This window comes from Phycodurus eques, chromosome 10 (assembly GCF_024500275.1).
Source record: "Phycodurus eques isolate BA_2022a chromosome 10, UOR_Pequ_1.1, whole genome shotgun sequence".
In the NCBI taxonomy this organism is placed as follows: domain Eukaryota; kingdom Metazoa; phylum Chordata; class Actinopteri; order Syngnathiformes; family Syngnathidae; genus Phycodurus; species Phycodurus eques.
In genome coordinates, this window is record NC_084534.1 from 13,086,438 (window position 1) to 13,108,298 (window position 21,861).

Consider the following 21,861-nt stretch of genomic DNA (forward strand, 5'->3'; position numbering starts at 1 on the left):
GATTGTATGCTTAATGTAGACTGCAATGTCTGAGCTTTTTTCTTGGCAGGAAGTTAACATACACTCACATAAATTGTGCTCACGCTGCTCTCTTCCAATATAAATTAGTTCACGTGGTCCCTTTTAGGCAAATAGCACCTTTATATCATCACATTGCAGCCGTCTTGCTTGTTCTGCTGGAAAAGATGTAAAATTATCTCAATTTTAATTACCTTGGTCTCCTTCTGTCAGTGAGTTTGCATCTTTCAGACACATCAAATCTAAGATTTTTTCACACCTGGGATGTCAGACTGAAGCACTTAATTGCAATGAACAACCTGTCAGAACTGGAAACTTTAAGACAGTGGGATTTACATACGGTATGGTGCATTAAGAATTTATGAGGATATCTGATCTTCTCTCAAAGACTCGCCATGTCTTTTTTATGCTTTGTCATGCACTCGCAGCAGCTACAATGTTAGGTACAATCTGATCTTCTCCCTGTGGCAGTCAATAGGCGGTTTCATTCAGCATGTCTTGACCATGGTTATGTGTATGTGTACATATGCAAGCTGTCAAGAATTTGCCCCTTAAGCCTTTTCAACCAATCATAAGCCTGAAAGGTATTTCTGAAAAAGGCAAAATACCATCACACATAGATCTAAAGTGAACAAAATAATCAACACAGACAATGAACAAAATCAAAATGGATGAAAAAGCCTGCGAGGCAAATCGTTTTTTTGGACATGGCCTGTGTTTGTGTGTTTGTTCTATCGTGATCTTGGGATTTGTTGCATGCTTTCTCAATCTCTCGATGGTAAACAGTGAAAGGAGTTATAGTCCTGTCAGCCATATGAGATCATGTTTAAATGGATTACTTTTGTGCACACCAGGAGGTCACGTCCAGCCCGTGAATAATATTTGATTAAGATGCTTCATGAAAACGGCACAGCCAGCGGTTTTTACATCACATCCATTCCAAGTTTTGGTTTACAGCAAATAATGGTAATATTTCATTCACTCATTGTGTATGTTTTCTGTCATCTCTCAGGATACGTCCTCAGATGGCCAAAGAGAAGATTGAGGGCTGCCACGTGTGCACATTGGTCACCCACGGAGAGCCGCAAGTCCTCCTGGGAAAAGACAAGGCCTTCACCTACGACTTTGTTTTCGACATCGACTCAGAACAGCAGAGCATCTACCAAGCATGTGTGCACAAGCTCATAGAGGGCTGCTTTGAGGGCTATAACGCCACCGTGTTTGCTTATGGCCAGGTATGTTGCCAAGGTCTCTGTGTGAGCCTGTCATTACTGCCAGGTGTGAACCGTTTCCAGATGCATGTCATTGAGTGCTCTCCATTCCCATTAGTTAGAAACAAAGCATGTGTAGTGCAATGCTGGTTTGCTTTATTGCAGGCTTTTAACATTTGCATCTATGCAGCTAAACAAATTGTGCGTGAGAACACTGTTCTCTCTCAATACCTTCGCTGTAGTCCCACCTCTACTGTCAGTTTGTGATCGGATCACGCAGGATGTGTGTTAATTCAAAAAGGGTTTATTTTTGGGATTTCCTGGGGTTTTAGTATTCTGCATCTACTGGTGCTGTTTGCTTTTAGATCCATGGTTGTTAAACATACTGAAGGTATTTTGCTGTCTTTCCATTTTACTATGTTTACGAGAGCTTTGGAGAAATATTACATTTTATAACCCGTAAGAAGTTTGAATATAATGGCCACGACATAAGGTTTACCTTCATAATTCAATAAAATCCAAAAGTAAGAAACACATCTCACTGTGTTGCAGTGCACTTATATATACTGCAAACAACAATTATATGTAATAGTGATGTTTTTGTGCCTCTGGATCTGCACTAAAATGTAATTGTGTTTTCCTTGACCCAAGTAAGGTAATAAGACTGTATTTGCATAGAGATTTTTCCATTTATAATGGTCCTTAATTAAAACAGTATCTGCTATAATTTAATATCTAATATTATGTAACATCGTAGTATTGTATCACTCTAAAAGCTCTGCCCAATTCCTTGTTTATACTCTTTTACATTTTTTTTTGTCAGATTACATCAGATTACATCCCTGATTCTTTTACGGTTAATGTTTAAATGTTTAGCAGCCTTTGTTGCAAAATTTTCAGTACGTCATATGGTAGCATTTTCTCTTTAAACATCACCATAATCCTCAGATTTACAGATGCCACGTCTGCTGTGCAGTGTCGTAGTAAGACTATTACCTAAGAAGATTGTGTTTTATTGGAGTGGATTCAAAGAAAGTTTGGGATTTAATTTACATATCACTGGTGTGGGGCCAAAACCTCCTATGTCCAAATTTGGTCAATTTAATATTTTTTCCACAAATCACTATTATTCGTCAGTCCCCTTGTGGGTCTGTTATTTTTACCAGTGTTGAAACTGGCTTGCTCTCTTTTACGATGCAATGTTAATGGCTCAACAAACATTTTTTATTTTTTTTGGTTTCCTGAATAAGTGATGGTTTTGGAGGTACGAGGATTGTGCCTGATGCCAGCGATACACAGTTTAGACCAAAATTATTCATATCGTAGCCAAAGGTGACACAAGAAGTAGCCCTATTAGGATTCATTTTAATATTTTTTACATTTTCACAAAATGCTTTATTGTAAATGTACCCTATGCTTTTTCTCAGTACATGCATATCCAATTTATAAATGGGTTTAATGCTCCATATCAGTTGTTTTCAAACTTTTAAACCAAGTACCACCTAAAAAAATCCTTACCAAGTATCACTATGTTGACCTACATTAAAATACAGCAGCATAGTAGGCCTAAATGTTCATCAAATGAAGACAGATTTTTATTTCCTCAAAAGTACAGTATATTTAATATTATTGAAAGCCTCTGTACTTGAACAATGATTCAGTCAAAATACTGTGTATTCCACATAAACGTTAAATAATTTTTTTTACCGAAATAAATGTTTGAGTTTGAGGGTGTCCGTGTACCACTCGTGGTACCCATACAACACTTTGAGAATCGCTGCTCTAGATCACACTTGAAGGTAGATTGGTGCAAAAGAAAGAGTATTTACTTTAGTTTACATTAAGTGTGATTACCTGTCACTGTATAATGCATATTAAAATTCAGGTCATTTTGTAATGTAAGACTATAGGATTTGCTATATTTGGACTATAAATATGGAGTTTGAATGTGCTTCATTCAGACTGGTTCTGGGAAGACCTACACCATGGGGACCGGTTTCGATGTGAATCTAACCGTGCCGGAGCAGGGCATCATCCCACGAGCTGTTCACCAGCTCTTTGAAGGGATCCAAAGCAGGAAGGAGCAAGCCAAAGAAGCTGGCACCCAGCCTCCTGAATTTAAAGTCAGCGCCCAGTTTCTTGAGGTACGTGATGCAGAGGGAATTGGATGTACAGTACATACCGTAATTTCTCGTGTATAATGCGCACCCCCAAAGTTGACCTACAAATTCTGGAAAACCCTTTTTCCTATGTATAATGCATTTTTACAATGCATGATTTTGCTTCTACCCATGTGATCAAAGCATGAAATATCTGTATTTAAAAAAAAAAAAAAAATTATTCTGAAGTTAAGCACTTTATTTGAACACATACTTTCTTTTTATTTACTTGCTCTTATTTTGAAATTCACAGCCCTACTTTTATTTAGTAAATGAGAAAACACACCGCTGTGCTCATACGTTTGATTACCCAGGCAGAATTTGTAAGATGAGTACAATGGGTTAGAGGACAAAGATTATATATATATTTTTTAAACTCTAGAACCCCCTTACAAACCACATCTGCCATTTCAAAGTGATTATATGGCAGATATACAGCAGTTAAATCAATATGATGCAGAATGCGTCTTCTGCTTTTTGCGTCCCGCGCCTTCCGGTCTTCGTCTCTTTCCGGTGACGTCACACGAGCCAAACATCCTGTTCATTTGGCGTTGTGTGCTATTGTTCCATGCTGTTGTTGCCGTTCTTGTATATTTGTTGTCGTATGATTTAACGAAGTCACGATGGTTTATTGTGTGGCATTTGGTTGTACAAATGGTTCAGGCAGCGGCAAGAGGTTTTTTTTTTTTGGCTTTCCAAGTGAAATAGGAATATGTGACCAGTGGATAGGCAAAGTCAATCGACAGGGAGAAGAAACGTGGCCAGCTATGGGTGCCTAGCAAGCAAACTGTACCGATCACTTCGAACCGCCGTGTTTTGAGTAAGACTTAGCAGAAAGCATTGGATACAGAGGCAGAGGCTGAAACCAGCTGCGGTGCCAACTATTTTTCCTACGGCCATCGGGACCTGCACCGCCAGCAAGAGAACTAAATCTCGTAGCAGTGGCGAAGCGGCGCAGACAAGAGGTGAGCGTTTCCTTATATAAACCCACAACTCTAATATGGTTACTATGCACTGGGGAGTAGGAAAAAAAGACCCACACAATACTTTTCAGTACTGTCGTCTGTACTTTTGCATATATGACAAGCCAACAGACACACGGGAAAGACATACCACACTGTGTGCGGCGTGTTATAACGCAACTCGAGCAAGGGGCACACAAGATATAGGAATACTGCATCCTAGGTAAACGCTTGTGCCTCGTCACAGAAACATATATGAATATATAATACATGTAGTCTTGCTAAAAAATATTGGCACCCCTGGGGTGGCATTATTTCAAGCCATGAGTGTATAAAAAGACATCCTTTTGACATACCGTCACATCGAGCCAGCGGCCACTCTCATTTTCTGTTGTACAGCTGCTACTTGGCCGGTCGTCGTCGTCACTGTCAGGTTCCGACCTCCTGATGGGCTCAAACATGTACGCTTTGACGATGCCAAGTTCAGTTGGGTGCTCCTGTACATTGAAATCCTCCTCCTTCACATATTCCAACACATTGCTCGCCATTACGTATAGTGTATAGCGTGCTGTGTTTGGCAATTGCAACGCCACTTCTGGTAGCCCTTTCGGTGGATAGAGTAACCACACCCTGGTGTCTTGAGCTTCGGGTATGTTCGGGGAGGACTGAATATGCGTCATAAAAACCTAATTTCTAGCTAAACTATGGTTGAAAACTTGCCGTAAGTTATGTGCATGTATTTCATAACATATAAACAATGCAAATGGTAATTTTAACCTGATCCCATAATATCTTTGTCATCTGACCTTTTAAGAAAACATGAAGGACCAGGCAAAACAAATAAAATTTTATTTTAATGAGATTCAAATTAAACTGTTCAGCATTTCACAAAAGCATTATCATGAAAGAAAACAACCATAAAGAAATTAATGATGGTTGTTGTTTAGTCATCAGTCGTATTTATATAAAAAAAAAAAAAAAAACATCCATCCATTTTCTGTCCCGCATTTCACTAATTCTGCCTGGGTATGTAAATGGTTAAGATCATCACCTGCCACCGTGGGGGACCTCGGTTCAAGACCCTGACTGGACCATTCGCCAATATCGCCCTGACTCACAGCTGTGGTGTCCTTGAGCAAGACACTGATACCCCGAAATGCTCCCCCGGCGCTTCAGCTGCCCCCTGCTCCAGTGTGTTCCACTAACTATGTGTTGACTGTGATGGGTTAAATGCAGAGAACAAATTTCGTGTGCATGCATGCATGTTCATGACAATAAAAGGCGATTCTATTCTATTCTATTGGCGGCATACATTTATAATATGTGAAGGTCCCCCCCCTCCATTTTCTCCTATACCTATGTATAATGCGCACTATTGAACTTTAACAATATTTTTGGGGGGGGGGGGGAATGCGCATTTTACACAAGAAATTACGATAAGCCTCATGTGTGCTTGTGTGAGCTGGGAGGGTTACTGGGCCTGTTAACTAACCAAATGGGACAAAAAGGGGAAACAAGAATCAGACCCCCTTCCACAAACAGGAAGTGACAACCTGATGACAGACAGGCAGGATTTTCTGCTGTGCTTTGTACCAATGAATCTTAGCCATTACGACTGACATTAGACTTCATCACTGTGGGCTGGAAGATGGATAAGAGAAAGGGATGAGAGGGGAAAGAGGGAAGCGTGTCTGTGAGAAATGAGATAAAAAGCCAGTTAAGGTTTCTGCTGGATGGTTTTGCTTCCTCTGAATGTCTGTGGAAGTGCGGATGGATAATTTGATTATGTTTAAAATAATTGTATTACTCTACTCAATAATCTAGGTTGGTTGTTGGTAATATGTCTGTTTTTGCTGTCACTGTCTGGCGTCTTCCTATAGCTTCGCTGGTCAAAAGGTTATCTCAGCTGATGATGATTGTTTGTGCGTGTGTGTGTGGTAGTGTGGGGGAACAGCTGAGCTTCACAGCTTCTGTGACCCTTGGCCTCATTGATCTCAGTGGTCACTCATATGATCTATTTGGCAAATCAGCTCTTTAAATGTGTTTACGTTTCTTTTGATAAGGATTATAAGGAGACTTAATGAAATCTTAGGTAACTTTTTTTTTTTAATTTATTTTTTTTTTTAAATCATTTCTCGATCACAGTGATGATGGTGAATTTTTTTTAAACAGGGTATAAATTTAGTCCAGGAAGATATCTTTCTTTGCATATAGACGAAGTATGGGAACTAATTGTACCGGTAAATAATGATTCTTTTATTATTTTGGGTTTGCCAACAGTCTTGGTATGGACGAATGGAAAAATCTATGTTGTGCTTCAACTTGCGCTGCGTGACGATCATTGACACTGTGCATAACGCTTGGATGTCAGGTGAAAACTAGTTGTCTGCTCCACGGCGTAAGGCGGAAAGCTGTTGTATGCGGTAGCTCTGCCTCCACATCCTTGATCATCCAATCACAAATCTAATAGTGTTTGTGATTGATGTCCGAAAAAAAAAGTCTGGAAATCATTTTATTTTTGTCAAAGACTGGAAATCATTTTATTTTTGTCAAAGACTGGAAATCATTTTATTTTTGTCAAAGAGTACTATTTACAGTATGTATATGCATGTTATTTGTTGAATTGTATTGTGTCTTTAATTAAAACAACGAACGGTTAATGTCAAAATAGCTCTTGACGGAGCCATTCGCCCGGTGGAAGTTCTGCCTATATGCACATTAAACCAATCCAATGCAAACAGCAGCCGCCACATTATGAATGAAGTCTGAAGGAGGTGCGCTATTGTCGCACGAAACTTTTTCTAAAAAAGTACACAAAGGGATAAACAGTCAGAATAACACCAAAACTGCTAAAGATTGTGTTAGGAAGCACTTTTCATAGATGAGCAGAAAGATCTGTGCATGCGCAACCGTTATTGACTGTGTATCACGAAATGCAACTAAGGTAGGCAGTGCATATTTGTTTTTTGTTTTTTTGTGCTCATTATTAGACTGACAAAACTTAGAAAGCGCTCGTTGATGATAGCCTGAGCGAGGCAATACAAAAAATGATCCAAAGAAATGTGCAGCAAATTGGCAAGAGAGCGATTCATCCTTTAAATGACAATGTGATGTCCCGCTTTTAGATTTTTATTTTTTTTTCTGAAGAGAAAAAGAAATATTTTGTTGTGCCAAAATTAAACAATCAGTTAGAAAAGAAACGGACAAAACAAACTTAACAAAAAAAAAAAAAAAAAAACACAACACATTGTAAAGAAATATATCAACGTATAAAAGTAGTCCAATACATGAAAACAATATGATTTATGTAGTAACTTCACCAGCCTGGGGAACCTCACTCCGTTGACTTTATAAGACTTTATAATATTTACACTCAAGTGTGTTAATTATTATAGTTACTCAAAACAGTCCTGCATAAAACCTTTTCTCCTCCATTTTATACTTCTGTTTTTGATTTGTGAAGCTAGAATGTGATTACAGATTTGATAATTTAAGGATTGCTATTTAAATTAAATACTCTATTCATTTTAGCTTTACAATGAAGAGATCCTGGACTTGTTTGACAGTGCAAGAGATCCAGAGAGCCGGAGCAGGAAGTCCAACATAAAAATCCATGAGGATGCTAGTGGCAGCATCTACACCACCGGGGTCACTTCCAGACTTGTCCAGTCAGAGGAGGAGGTCAGTGCATGTGTTTCATGACACTGGCACATACTGTGTGTGCACCGGCCAGATCAAATACAAGAACTGTGTCAAATAATTCTGCCTTTGGAATGATGTTTTTTATTGACGCTGCCGGAGAGGCGTGAGTTGGATTGTTGTTGTAGTTTTTAGTGTTGTAGTACATCCCATCATACTGACATCTGTGCTACTAAATTCTTGTTACCTTAATTAGCTATGCGAGAGGGGAAAAATATTCAAATCAGCAAAGTATTATGCATGTTGTTAAATCACCACCTCACACAGTGTCAATCAAAACAGTAATTTGCCTTTGCAGAGGTTTTAACGTGCTTTGGAGGTCATTTCATTGTGTATATGTTCTTAATTTTAGTAACGAGTCTTAAGTTGCGGTCAGTTCAAATTGACAGTTTTTACCACCTACTGAGTTCCTATTGCAGGGCACTGCCAGACATCCCCAGAAGCTACCAAAAGTCAACAACTGTCTACTGGTCAGCTGTAAAAAAACTACAATGAGGTCGGGATTAACAAAGGAGACTCTGCTCCTGCAAGCTGCCTTTCAGCTTCACTGATTTTGACTGATTTGGCGGTGAATGTTTTTTTGTTTGTTTTTGTTTTCCCTTTAGCAGAGGGTCTTCACATTGACGGGCATCTGTAGCGTGAATAGACTGGAGAAAAAAGGGGGTGGGGGTATTTTGTCGCTTTTTTATTGGTGACAGTTATTCCAAAATATATTGATCTTATTAACAATGTTAATGGTGGTTAACCTATTTTTACACTTGCATGACAAGTAAGAATATGTTAATGTATACGTTATATGTTGTGTTACTTCAAAAGATGAGAGAGGCCTGTATATGTTGTTTGACCCTGGAACAAATTGGGTCAATTTTTGGGACAATCTGTTTAAAACTATGAACAAATTGGAGGTTAACCCGCATCGTGAAATGGATTATGGAGGACCTCACAGGTTCTACTACTACCTACATATGCCTGTCATGAAATGAAATGCATGTTGAAAAATGTCTTAAATGCCTATTCAGGTTCATGGCAATCGGTTAAAGAGTTTAAGAACACCAGCAATAAACTGAGAAAATGATGAGGTAGGGTGTTTATACCAGATGATGAGACAGGCTGATTTTAATTAGCGTTTGTAAGACCAGACAATGAAATGCTGCAATCTTGAGCGGCCTCTCTTCTTGGTACAGCTTTGTGCATTGCATTCCCAACTGTGAAGACAACTGAGAGACAAGTGAGGCATATGGATGCTTTTATGGGGGATCATGTCAAGAACTACGTATTCGTGTGCATTTAGGCTATATGCATGTACAATTCTAAACAGCTGAAATTTCTCTTCATGTGGACAGGAATTGTTCTGGTGTTGTTGAGGCAATTCAGAACGACAGAAGAGATGTCGTGATGACAAATTGTACTAGGTTGTCTTCATTTCAAATGAAAAGTTGTAGCTGTGCCATATTTTGTGTGTGCACAGCTGCTGCAGTGTCTGAAGCTGGGCGCGCTGTCCCGCACCACTGCCAGCACACAGATGAACGCTCAAAGCTCACGCTCACACGCCATCTTCACTATCCACCTCTGTCAGATGAGAGTCTGCCAACAACAGCTGCAATTGGTGAGTCCTGCTGCAGGATGAATGGATCAGGGGTAAAAACGAATAGAGACAAAAGATACAGGATGAGGGAGTTTTATCAGAATTTCATCATAATCTGCTTTTACGTACAAATCTCTCAGTAGGCAGAGGAAGGAAGATTAGGATTAATGAGAGGATAGAAAGGCAGGTAAGGGTACTGTATTTTACTTTAAACCGAATGAAATGAAATGTACTTCCATAACCGTACATAAAAGGTTTGTACAGTATTTGTCAAGTTTTGCCTCCCTCTGCTATTACAAAACTCACCTGTTTATAGCGTAATGCCGTGTTGATGTTATGAAGTACAATAATAAGAGCATAGATGTATAAATATCTGATGTATACAGCTGTAAATTTCTGCAGAAGACCTTGAAAAATAGAAAAGATTTTGAACCATAATACCTTATTACCATGAACTGTTTTCCAACATTCTAACACATTTTGCTCAATTTATTTTTTCTTGTCCAACCTCCTCGCTAGGCGAATGGAGAGGGGAAGACTGAGGAATTAAATGGTATGGACTCCAGTGCCATCAAGCAGCCCGAATATGAAGCACTGATGGCCAAGTTCCACTTTGTGGACCTGGCTGGTTCTGAGAGGCTCAAACGCACAGGAGCCACTGGAGAGCGAGCCCGTGAGGGAATCTCCATTAACTGTGGACTGGTGAGGCAGAAACAAACTGTGCGAGCGTGTACGCGTGCATGTGCGTTGCCTCTGCTTTCACTGACTCATTTAATGTTGGCTTTTTATGGTATGTGATTAATGTGTGTGTATGTTGTAGTTGGCCCTGGGAAATGTCATCAGTGCTTTAGGAGATCAGTCCAAGAAAGGGGGGCATGTTCCCTACAGAGACTCCAAACTCACTCGGCTGCTACAGGACTCACTAGGAGGCAACAGGTACATGACATTCACAACAATGTTGCTATTTTAAAGCTAACTCTAAAACTTGACCTGAAAGTCAAGTCTAAACATGCGAATGTCATAATGCTCACTTTTAAAGTGGCACAGAACAGGCCCAAAAAATGTCATGTAAATTCAACACACTACATAGAAGAGTAATGGTAACAAACCTGCCAAATTATATATAATATATAGTTATTTTTTTCTTGATACCCACTTATTTGCATTTTGGGGGTGGGGGGAATCATGGTAATTATAATAAGCATCAATTATTTGTGGATTTCCGCCATTCGCGGTCGGGCCTGGTCCCTATCCCCCGCGAATAGCAGGGTCAATTGTATATACATATTTTAGAGTTTGATGATTTCAAGATTAGTTACTTTTACTTAACTGATTTAAGAATTTACTCCAGCAGCCCGCGACCCTAGTGAGGACAAGCGGTAAAGAAAATGGATAGATGGATATTAAATGCTTTTTAACAACCATATTCTTCCTCGGACCGCAAACTAGTTGACACTAAATCATCTCCGCTGTTAGCAGCCATGTAGTGCACTCGATTTTGCCTCTATTGCTTCAAAACAAGACACAATTTCAATCCCGCTTGATCAAATGACTCCCTCTTATGTGATAATGAACATGAATGCATTGTCCTGTCATGTCATACTCTGATAAATATTGCAACTGTGCATTAGAAACCTCCCTATTAAAATATTAAATGACTCTTTCCAGTCGCACAGTGATGATCGCCTGTGTCAGTCCATCTGATCGTGACTTCATGGAGACCTTGAACACCCTCAAGTATGCGAACCGGGCCCGCAACATCAAGAACAAGGTGGTCGTGAACCAAGACAAGACCAGCCAGCAGATCAGCGCCCTGCGTGCTGAGATAGCCCGCCTCCAGATGGAGCTGTTGGAGTACAAAGCGGTGCGTGGTGGAGGGACTGATAGTTTAAACACATGGCTTAGCTGTAGAAGAGTTGGTTTAGCTATAGAAGAGTTGAGTCGGCATACTGGGAATTTTTCAATATGTGATGGGCTGGCGACGGTGTCCGAGTGTCCTTCCTCTTGCTTTTGAGTCATGTCACATCCCTCAAACGCCAGCTGAACCAACGTGGGCCTTTTATTTTCTGAAGTATTGTGCGCCTGTGGTCTGAAAACGTGTTTGTCAAAGTGGAATGAATGAATTCTCGCTTAGGCTGCTGCTGTGGAGGTGCCACATGCTGGGCTAAATTTGAAAGCAGTCAGCTCACTGACGATTAGACGCGTGGTTCATACTTGGTCAGGAAGTGACGATCTATATCAGAATCATCTTTATTTTGCCAAGTATGTCCAAAAAAACACACAAGGAATTTGTTTCCGGTTGTTGGAGCTGCTCTAGTACGACAACAGACAGTCAATTGACAGAGGATACTTTTGAGACATAAAGACATTGAGAAAAACAGTCGCTGAGCAATGCCGGTACACGGTTTTTTATTTTTTTTTGACAATTGTGCAAAAAGATGCAGAGTCCTCGAGCAATTAGAGCAGTTTGAATGACTAATATAGAATAGTCTGGTGCAATGACCATTGTGCAAAGGGCGCCGAGACTTCAAGGAATGTACGCAGTTTAAAGTGACTAGTATTGCGATAATCTGGGACAATGTCAATTGTGCAAATGTTGCAGATACTCCTCAATCAGTGTGCAAGTGGTGCAGATGCTAATCTGGCATGAGTGGCCAGTATTGGTCAACAACAGATATGCAAATAGTGCAGCGTGGCGAGACTACTACAGTGAGGGCACGGGTATGTATAATTGGCCCGACAGAAATGTGACAACAAACTCAAGACAAAAAATTGGCGGGATGTTGGAATGGAATACGTTAGCTGTTTAAGAAGTTGATATGCAAATTAAAATGATCAAAACCATTTTTCTTATTTTTACTTTATTTTGCTTCATCTAAAGGTTAGTGGCTGAAATACATCAATTTAGACTTTGATTAAATTGTATCTAAAGATTGGCATAGAAAGACTATAGTTCATGGACCTGTGGCAGGACACAACTCATTTAGGGTGGCACAGTAAGTCATTTAGTCGCGTGTAACTATATACTATAATTTAATGTAATATGAGTAATACAAATAACTATTATACAACCCCAATTCCAATGCAGTTGGGACGTTCTGTGAAACATAAACAAAAACAGAATACAATGATTTGCAAATCATGTTCAACCTATATTTAATTGAAAACACTAAAAAGACAAGATGTTTAATGTTCAAACTGATAAACTTTATTGTTTTTAGCAAATAATCATAAACCTAGAATTCCATGGCTGCAACACTTTCCAAAAAAGCTGAAAAAGGTGGCAAAAAAGATGGAGAAAGTTGAGGAATGCTCATCAAACACCTGTTTGGCGCATCCCATGGGTGAGCAGGCTAATTGGGAAAAGGTGGGTGCCATGATTGGGTATAAAAGGAGCTTCCCTGAATTGCTGCATTGTCATTCACCAGCAAAGATGGGGCAAGGTTCACCTCTTTGTGAACGAGTGCGTGAGAAAATAGTCGAACAGTTTAAGGACAATGTTCCTCAACGTACAATTGCAAGGAATTTAGGGATTTCATCATCTACGGTCCATAATATCATCGAAAGGTTCAGAGAATCTAGAGAAATCACTGCAAGGCCGAAAACCAACATTGAATGCTCGTGACCTTCGATCCCTCAGGCGGCACTGCATCAAAAACCGACATCAATGTGTAAACGATATCACCACATGGGCTCAGGAACACTTCAGAAAACTAATGTCAGTAAATACAGTTCAGCGGTACATCCGTAAGTGCAACTTGAAACTACTATGCAAAGCAAAAGCCATTCATCAACAACACCCAGAAACGCTGCCGGCTTCTCTGGCCGAGCTCATCGAAGAGGGACTGAGGTGATGTGGAAAAGTGTTCTGTGGTCCGACGAGTCCACATTTCAAACAAAGCCCAACCCTACTCTCTGGTCAACATGGATTCTGAAATGTTATATTTGCAAACAAAATGGCATTAAATGTGTTTATTTCTCGGGCTTGGAAATCAAGTTTAAGGTTTTGGAAAAGTCATTGAAAGCAGGTCATGGAGAACTATTGGTAAAAGTCGATCAACCCTTATTATAACTCGATAACTATATGATTTATCCCAACCATACAAGTGAAGATGATAAAGTAATAATTCATAAAAGTTATGATGTAATGAAAACAAAGTATATTAAAATGGTATATAATTATTTTAATGGTGAAAATCCACTGATAATAGACGGCCCTTATTAAAAAATAAAAAAATAAAAATGGAACCCCAAAAATTCTTGAATAAGCAGGGATAAACCACCAATAAGCGTTTTTAAGGTTGGTTCCCCTCAAAAAAGAAATAACAATAAACATTGTTTTAGAAAAAACATTTGAAAAACAATTTGGGGAAAAAAGAAAGCGCCCACCCTAATAGATGGGAGAGTAATGTTACTAATGTGAATTTTCAACAGGTAGATAAAACAATTAAAACAAACCCACAGCAGTGAAAAATTAACCGCCGTAGCAAGAGTAGTTTTGACATGAAGCAGCAGTCTGCACTTTTGGACCTCTTACTTGCCCACCTGCAATGTTCGGGAGTTAGTTCAAGTGGGCTGTCGCGGTGACTCGAGGGTAGTGAATGCGACTTGACCTGGATGCGGTAATAAGGGATGAGATGTGACTGGAAGTAACACAGGCTTCTTCCACTGGACATAATGATGTTTGCGTGCCGTGACCAGATTAGACAAGGACTCTCTGTTCACAGATTATGTAATAGAGTGTTCCAGTGTTTATCATTCTGAGTCTGACAATGGCAACTTGAAGAGCCCTAGACAGACAAACCGGCATTGTCCATCTTAAATAAATCTCACGCTATCACGTTGTTTCAAAGCATGTTTAAGCCTACAATGGCACTGAATATCTCATCCACCCCCGGGGCATTGCCACCGAGGAGCTTTTTAACTACCTCGGTGACCTCAACCCCAGAGATAGGAGAGCCCGCCTCAGAGACCAGTGAGAGTTGGAGATCACGGCCTGATGAAGCCAACAGAACCACATCATCTGCAAAAAGCAAAGATGCAATACTGAGGCCACAAAACTGGACTCCCGCTACGCCTCATCTGTGCCTAGAAATTCTGTCCATTTATTGAGCTGAGTTACAAATTTCACATGAAACAAAATCTCACGGCTCACCACCAAACAAAACTATCACAAAAAGTGGATACACAGGTTAATGATGCACCTTCTTCCATCTAGTGGAATAACAGTTAATTGTTCTGCCTGTCACTATACGTTGCTGTCTTGCATGGATGAACAAAGATACATTATTTGTAGAAAATAAATTTAGATTTTAAGTGAAATTGGATAAGTTCGAGTGGCATGTGTGATGATCTCTTATGGCGATGGAACACTGGTTAGGAATCACTGTCACTCGGGGTTTATCTTTGGCTTGCAGGGGAAGCGCGTGGCATGTGAGGACGGTTCGGAGGGTTACAGCGACCTGTACCAGGAGAACACCATGCTCCAAAGAGAGAATGACACACTGCGCCTCAGAGTGAAGGCCATGCAGGAGACCATCGACCACCTCAACACCCGAGTCACACATCTTCTGGCCAATGAGGTCAACATGCTGATCTCTAAGTCAAGTACGTGCCTCCTAATTTTGAGTTGTTTTGGTCTGGAAATTGGCTCCTATGGGTTGGTTTGTTTGTTTGTTGTTATCGTGGAAAGATGAGGGTACAGGTAACTTGTAACCAGTGACAGACCATCTCAGATTATTTGAGTTTAAATTATGGGCAGACAAATGAGAATTATATTCTAATTATTCCTCTTTCCCAATCATGACAAGTGTCAAGATTCGTGTAAAATCATTTTGTATTGTACTGTCCAACTTCCTGTAAGGAACAAAATTAAATTGTAAATTTTAACTTTTAATTTCACGCATTTGAGTATTTTATTCCATCTGACTCAAGCCTCTTACTTTGATGTCTAGGTGAGGGAAACCAGGAGATTGGGGCCCTTATTCAGAACTACATCCGGGAAGTTGAAGAACTCAGGTAAGAGCTTTTCATGTTGTATTGCATCTCGCATATCAACAGTAAAACATTGGGCAAAGCACGGCGAATGATAAACTGTTAATAATTATATAAGGTCAAAGGCCTTAAACTTGATATCAGTTACGTAAGAGTGTTCCCTCTTATTATTGAGGATCTCCTGAGCAAGGCACCTAACTTTCCAAATAACTCAAACTTTTCACCAATAATGTGTGTTTTTGTACTATCATTTAGAATGTTTAAGTCACCGATGCCAAACCCAAGGCCCGGGGACCATATCTGGCCCGCCAACTCATTTTACGTGGCCCACGAACGCAAATATGGAAGTGGACACAGATGATTCTTGCTCAAATTCTCATATATAATAAATAGTATTGTTGAGCTATTGCAGGTTACTGTTACTGTATACAGTAACTAAGTTGAACAAACTATTACCCTTGACATCTGATTTTAAAACTAAGTATCCATCAATTTGTTGTGTGTATGTAATAGTATTATGAGGCGACTAAACAGTTATGGTTTCACAGTCAACGGCCCTCTGAGGGAAACCGTGACTACAATGTGGCCCGTGACAAAAATGAGTTTGACACACCTGATTCAAGTCATCATTTCTAACTGTTATAACTAGTGCAACAAATTATAGTCTTTATCTATGGAAAATTCGGTCGTACTGAAAAGAAAAAGAATTATACCACCATGATAAAGTAAAAATGTTACACTAGAACAATGTCTTAATATAGTCAGGAAAAATAATCATAACTCTCTGAGAATTAAGTTACAATATTGCAATTGTAAATTTATACCTGCGTGAAAGGAGGAGTTTTGAGGATATTGAACCTAAAGGTCCAATATGCAGTTTTCAAAATGATAGCAATATTTGCATGTAGCCTCATTCATTCCCCACCCCTAACCCTTTGAATCTCTGCCCAAAGAAATGTTCCCAGCTCACTAACCGCATGCGTAACATGAAATGTCACTGGTTTGATGTTGTATTTTTTGGAATGTTCAATTAATTAAAAAAAATAAAATAAATAAATAAAAAATATATATATATGTTCACTCTGCCACTCTGGAGTTGGCCCAGGTAAGAGGTGCCGAGCATGTGTGGGCATGCTTATTGCCCTACATCTCGCCTCTATGTTGAGGTTCACCCCAGTGGATGAGAGGGTAGCCTTCCCCTAACCCTAACCTTAGGGTGGGGGGACGGCTTTTGACTGTTGTTTGTGCCTATTCTCCAAACAGTTGTGGGTGTCTGTCGCGGCAGCAATCCTCAAACCTGTTGGTAGACACCAGCGGTAAGGAATGCTGTCAGACTAAAGGAGTCCTATTCTTCAGGCCTTTTTGTCCTGTTGGACTCTGGAGGCAGCTGATGAGTACCGGCAGACCAAGTGGAATGCAGGTTTGGTTGTTGTTGAGGCGAAAACTCGGGCTTGGGAGGAGTTTGGTGAAGCCATAGAGAACGATTTCCGAACAGCGAGGAAATTCTGGTCCACCATCGGGCGTCACAGGAGGGGTGAACAATACACCATCAATACAGTGTATAGTGGGGATGGGACGCTGCTGACCTCAATTTGGGACGTTGTGAGTTGGTGGGCCGAATACTTTCTCCATTCCAATGACACGCCTTCCGTTGAGGAAGCAGAGTCTGGGGACCCTGAGGTGGGTTCTCCTATCTCTGGGGTTGAAGTCGCTGCGGTAGTTAAAAAGCTCCTCAGTGGCAGGGTCCTGGGGGTTGATGAGATCCACCGGGAGTTCCTAGGGGCTCTGGATGTTTTGGGGATGTAATGGTTGATACGCTTCTGCAACATTGCATGGACATCGGGGACAGTGTAACTGGATTGGCAGACCAGGGTGGTGGTCCCCCTTTTTAGGAAGGGGGACAGAAAGGTGTGTTCCAACTACAGGGGCATAACACTCGTCAGGCTCTATTCGGTGGCGCTGTACAGGACGATCCATGGGGGAAGTCAAATCTCAGATTCAGGAGGAGCAGTGCGGTTTTCATCTTGGCCGTGGAACAGTGGACCAGCTCTTCACCCTCGGCAGGATTCTGGAGGGTGCATGGGAGTTCGCACAACCAGTCTACATATGCTTGTGTGGACTTAGAGAAGGCGTCCGACCTTGTCCCTCTAGGAGTCCTGTGGGGGGTGCTCCGAGAGTAGGAGGTACTGGACTCCCAGTTACGGGCTGTTTGGTCCCTGTGCGACCAGTGTCAGAGTTAGGTCCGCATTGCTGGCAGTAAGTCCAATGAATTTCCAGTTAGGGTTGGACTCCGTCAAGGCAGACACGGGGAGAACATGCAAACTCCACACAGGCGGGGCCGGGATTTGAACCCCGGTCCTCAGAACTGTGAGGCAGATGTGCTAACCAGTCGTTCACCGTGCCGCCACCAAATTATCAATGCGTCGAAATATTTTTGCTTGGCATAATGTGTACATGAGCGGAAAAGTTCTCCATGGCGACTGTGGGACCCAAAGTACTTACTTTGGCTGGGCCTATATTTGCCGGCAGTGCCGCCCCGTCCCGTCTGTGGCATCAACCCAATTCTTTGTGCTCCAAATTACGTTTACATCTGAAGCCAAAGAGGCGACGAACAAGCTTTACAGAAACTTGAGGTTATTACTGGACTTTTCACCTGTTTTCATGGCAAGGAGCCAATTAGGTATTTATTTGTTATGATTGTATTTATTTTATGTCGACCCTATGCGTCTCATTTATACTGTTTGTTGCTTTATAAATGCAGTTGTCACGGCGTGAGCAGGATGTGCAAAGATGAAGATGTCGAAACAATAAAAGGCCATTCCAAAGAACCGCCTGTGTCTGTGTTGCTGTGAAGAGAGCTACAGTGAGAACTGGCCTGCTCAGCACGGGTGATGAGGAGGCGGAGACCTCCTCGTAAAAAAACGTGACAGCGATACAGCATATCAAGCAAGCCCCAGACACTGTCAGCATAACAAATTCAATCGCTGGTAATAGGACTGTGTCAAATGCACAAGTTGTCAAGATAAAGCCTCAGGACACCGCTCTAATGAGCTTGAATATTGTGCTTACCTACATGTTTGGGGATATACCTTGTGTGTGATGTGTTGTTGTTTGTTACTTATTACAAGGTTTAAAAGGCAAATACAGGTGCTTCTCAATACATTAGAATACTGTACGAGAGGTCATTGTTTGTATTTCAGCATTGTAATTCCAAAAATGAAACTTAAATTATACTGATTCATACAACACAACAAAATACTTTTGAGAAGGCCAATTCCAACTGCATGTCCATATTAAAATCTTTTTGACTGTTTCTCATCTAGCATTCTACTTTCTCTGAGATGTTAAAATGTGGGTTTTCGTTAGCTGTAAGATAAAATAATCAGTTTAAATCATAAAACAGTTTACTCGGTGTGTTGAATGTATGAGTTTTTGAATTGCACTACAGAAATAAATGTTTTCTAATTATAATTTTATTGAGCTGCAACTGTATGTCTCCTGAGTGCAACTTAACCCATAAATAAGAGTACAATTTTGCGTAAAGTGTTAAAGAAAATAAATAGTTGTGGTTGGAATTAAGTTTGTAAAAGTAATATTTTTTGAAGGTATCCGCAAGTTTAAAAGGACCATGAAGTCAAAGTTAGTTACCTCGTTGACACATGAAAGCCTTGTGTAAAACCTAAGTGATTTAACATAGATAAACTGCTTTTCTTTTGAAATTGAGCTTTAAAGTGTCAAACGTACACGCACAATTAAAAGGGCCAAATACACACAATATAAGGGGCCACTCAGATTATTCCGAATGTCCCACACAAACACTGAGACATGCAGTAAAAATGCTCAACCCAAAGCTCTCTGAACCTGAAGAAGCAGACGGGCTACGTAGAGGTGAAAGAACCCGAACCTTTACTGAAAAGGGAAAACTGGAAGAAAAAAATAATGTACGTTGGTACAGAATTACAGTGATATCTCAGGCAAAAATAAGCAAGGAAATGTTTATTGATGAGGCTTCCAAAGGTGAGTTGCATGATCTAATTAAGATCATGGAAAGCAACTGTTGTAATTTAAAGGCCACTTATGAAGATTTGCATGAAATACAAGCTCCTGAACCAGACATGCGACGAAAAGTCGACATGTACATATCACTTTAGGCTCCATTATTCAGAAGGCAGACATAAGATTTAAAGGCGACATTGTAAATGAAGAGCAACATCCTTGTCCTGATGTTGGATCCCTCTTGGTCTCAACAGTCTCTTCAGCAAGGTCACCATCTCAGCAAACCAAACATGGTTCTACCTGCTTCAGCATAAACTCAGTCAGAGGAAATTCGGCTGAAGCTGCAGCATCCCAAGACATTTTGTCAGTATTGGATGAACAAGAAAGGGAAATTGTAGAACATCAGAGACGAGAAGCTGAGAACCTAGCTAGACAACAAATAATGCACGACAAACGTATTGGAGAAAGCTTGGACAACTTGAAGTGAAAAGGCTGAACGCTGCAAGAGCTCAAGTGAAGGTCTACAATCAAGTTGTCAAAAAAAGACGCAATCAACTTAATAAATGATGTGGACTCAACCTCAAGGTCACAGGGCTTTAAGTCCCGCATTCATTAATTCAGTCTCTACTAGTCACAACCCAAGTCCTCCATGCTTCAAGTCCGTCATTCATTCCTCAACCCTTGCCAGTTACAAGTCAAGATTCCAATCTCCAAGGTCTAACATCGATGCATTAAGCTCAGGTGCATAAAAGCTGTGACTTGATCAACGTTTTGTTAGAAGCCTTATGTGCCAACTGTCTTCCAACACCCAAGCCCGCATTATTAATTTGAGATCCTTTGAAATTCAAAGACTGACGACTGTCCTTTAAGTCATTAATAGACAGGAAAAACGAAAAACTATACTATTCGAGAAAGTACCTTGGCAGAACAGCAAAGAAAGCTGTCGAATTATTTATTTTATTTTTTTTCTACTCTGAACAGAAGTATCATACGACTCAGCTTGGCAGTTGTTGTAAAAACGACTCATCCGTAATTGGGAAGGCCTTCAGAAACCAGCTTCACTCATGCCCAAAAATACACTGTAGAGAGAGCTGGAGCATTGTGGGTATGGCGATGCAATAGGAATCAGTCACAGAACATAGCACAAGTCTCAACTGCAATGCAACTATCTGATGAACTAAAAGGAGAATTACACAAAGAGATTAGGCCAACTGACATAATCAAGGCTTTCAAATCAGATTTTACAGATCATACAGCAGATGCAAATCCCGTCTCTCAGGAAGACCTTTTCTTCCTGTCGAAGGCAAAGGAAGGCATAAGGAAGACAGAAGATGGCCATTACGAACTCCTGCTTCCTTTCAAAATGGACACATTAAAGCGACTCCTAAGGAGAAATGAAAATTATTACAAGGATTATGTCGACTTCATGGATGACATAATAAGCAGGGGAGATGGTGAAGAAGTCCCAGAGTCTGAAGTCTTAACTTTACAATCAACCAGCATGGTGAATTCCACACCACAGAGTCTACCACCCCCACAAACCTGGTAAGATCCATGTGGTTTTCGATAGTTCAGCACGTTACCGAGAAACCACCCTGAACAATCATTTGTTGACTGACCTGGACTTAACTAACATTAGTTGGAGTACTATGTCAATTTAGAAAAGGTCTAATAGCCAAAGTCCAGCACAAATCCTGAACAGTGGCAACGTTGGATCTGAATATAATACCGTTGACTGTGTCTCAAGAGGACTAATGGCAGACCATCTGAAACTATCTAACTGGTTGAAAGGACCTAACATCAGCAAAACCTTCCATGTGAAGAGGAAATGGTGGGAGATGTTGAGACGACTGACGCTGAGCTTCGCAAGGCTTATATACTGTACATGCAGCTAAGTCAAAGGAAGTGAACTTAATAGTAAAACACTTCAGTTCTCCGACTTGTCCAGAGCTGTTGCCATGCTGAAAAAAAATCATCAGAGAATATAAGGGACCAACCAACCTAGAAGAAATAAGAGAAGCAGAAGTCTTCATTATTAAGATGGTGCAAGAACAAGCCTTTACTGACGAGATCCAAAAACATCAAGCTCCAGAAAGAATACACTCTTAACAAGCGCAACAAGCTACGTTGAATGCCTTCTTGGTAAGAGCAAAAGCAACTTGATAACAGACGCATTCATTAATGCTCTTCGAACCCTCATAGCTATCAGAGGCCCAGTGCAGCAATTAAGATGTAAC

At 40.5% G+C, this 21,861-nt stretch overlaps 1 protein-coding gene across 4 annotated transcripts in view; it reads left to right on the forward strand.

The window, feature by feature from the left end:
- The window catches only part of kif21b (kinesin family member 21B), a 99,392-nt gene that overhangs the window by 29,013 nt on the left and 48,518 nt on the right, over positions 1-21,861 (forward strand). For all 4 annotated transcript variants that reach the window (XM_061689086.1, XM_061689089.1, XM_061689088.1 and 1 more), the window contains exons 2-10: positions 1,031-1,253; positions 3,191-3,373; positions 7,882-8,031; positions 9,518-9,655; positions 10,154-10,336; positions 10,455-10,570; positions 11,303-11,498; positions 15,052-15,241; positions 15,589-15,652. In XM_061689086.1, the coding sequence (XP_061545070.1) occupies positions 1,031-1,253; positions 3,191-3,373; positions 7,882-8,031; positions 9,518-9,655; positions 10,154-10,336; positions 10,455-10,570; positions 11,303-11,498; positions 15,052-15,241; positions 15,589-15,652 (1,443 nt within the window). The remainder of the gene's footprint in view (positions 1-1,030; positions 1,254-3,190; positions 3,374-7,881; positions 8,032-9,517; positions 9,656-10,153; positions 10,337-10,454; positions 10,571-11,302; positions 11,499-15,051; positions 15,242-15,588; positions 15,653-21,861) is intronic.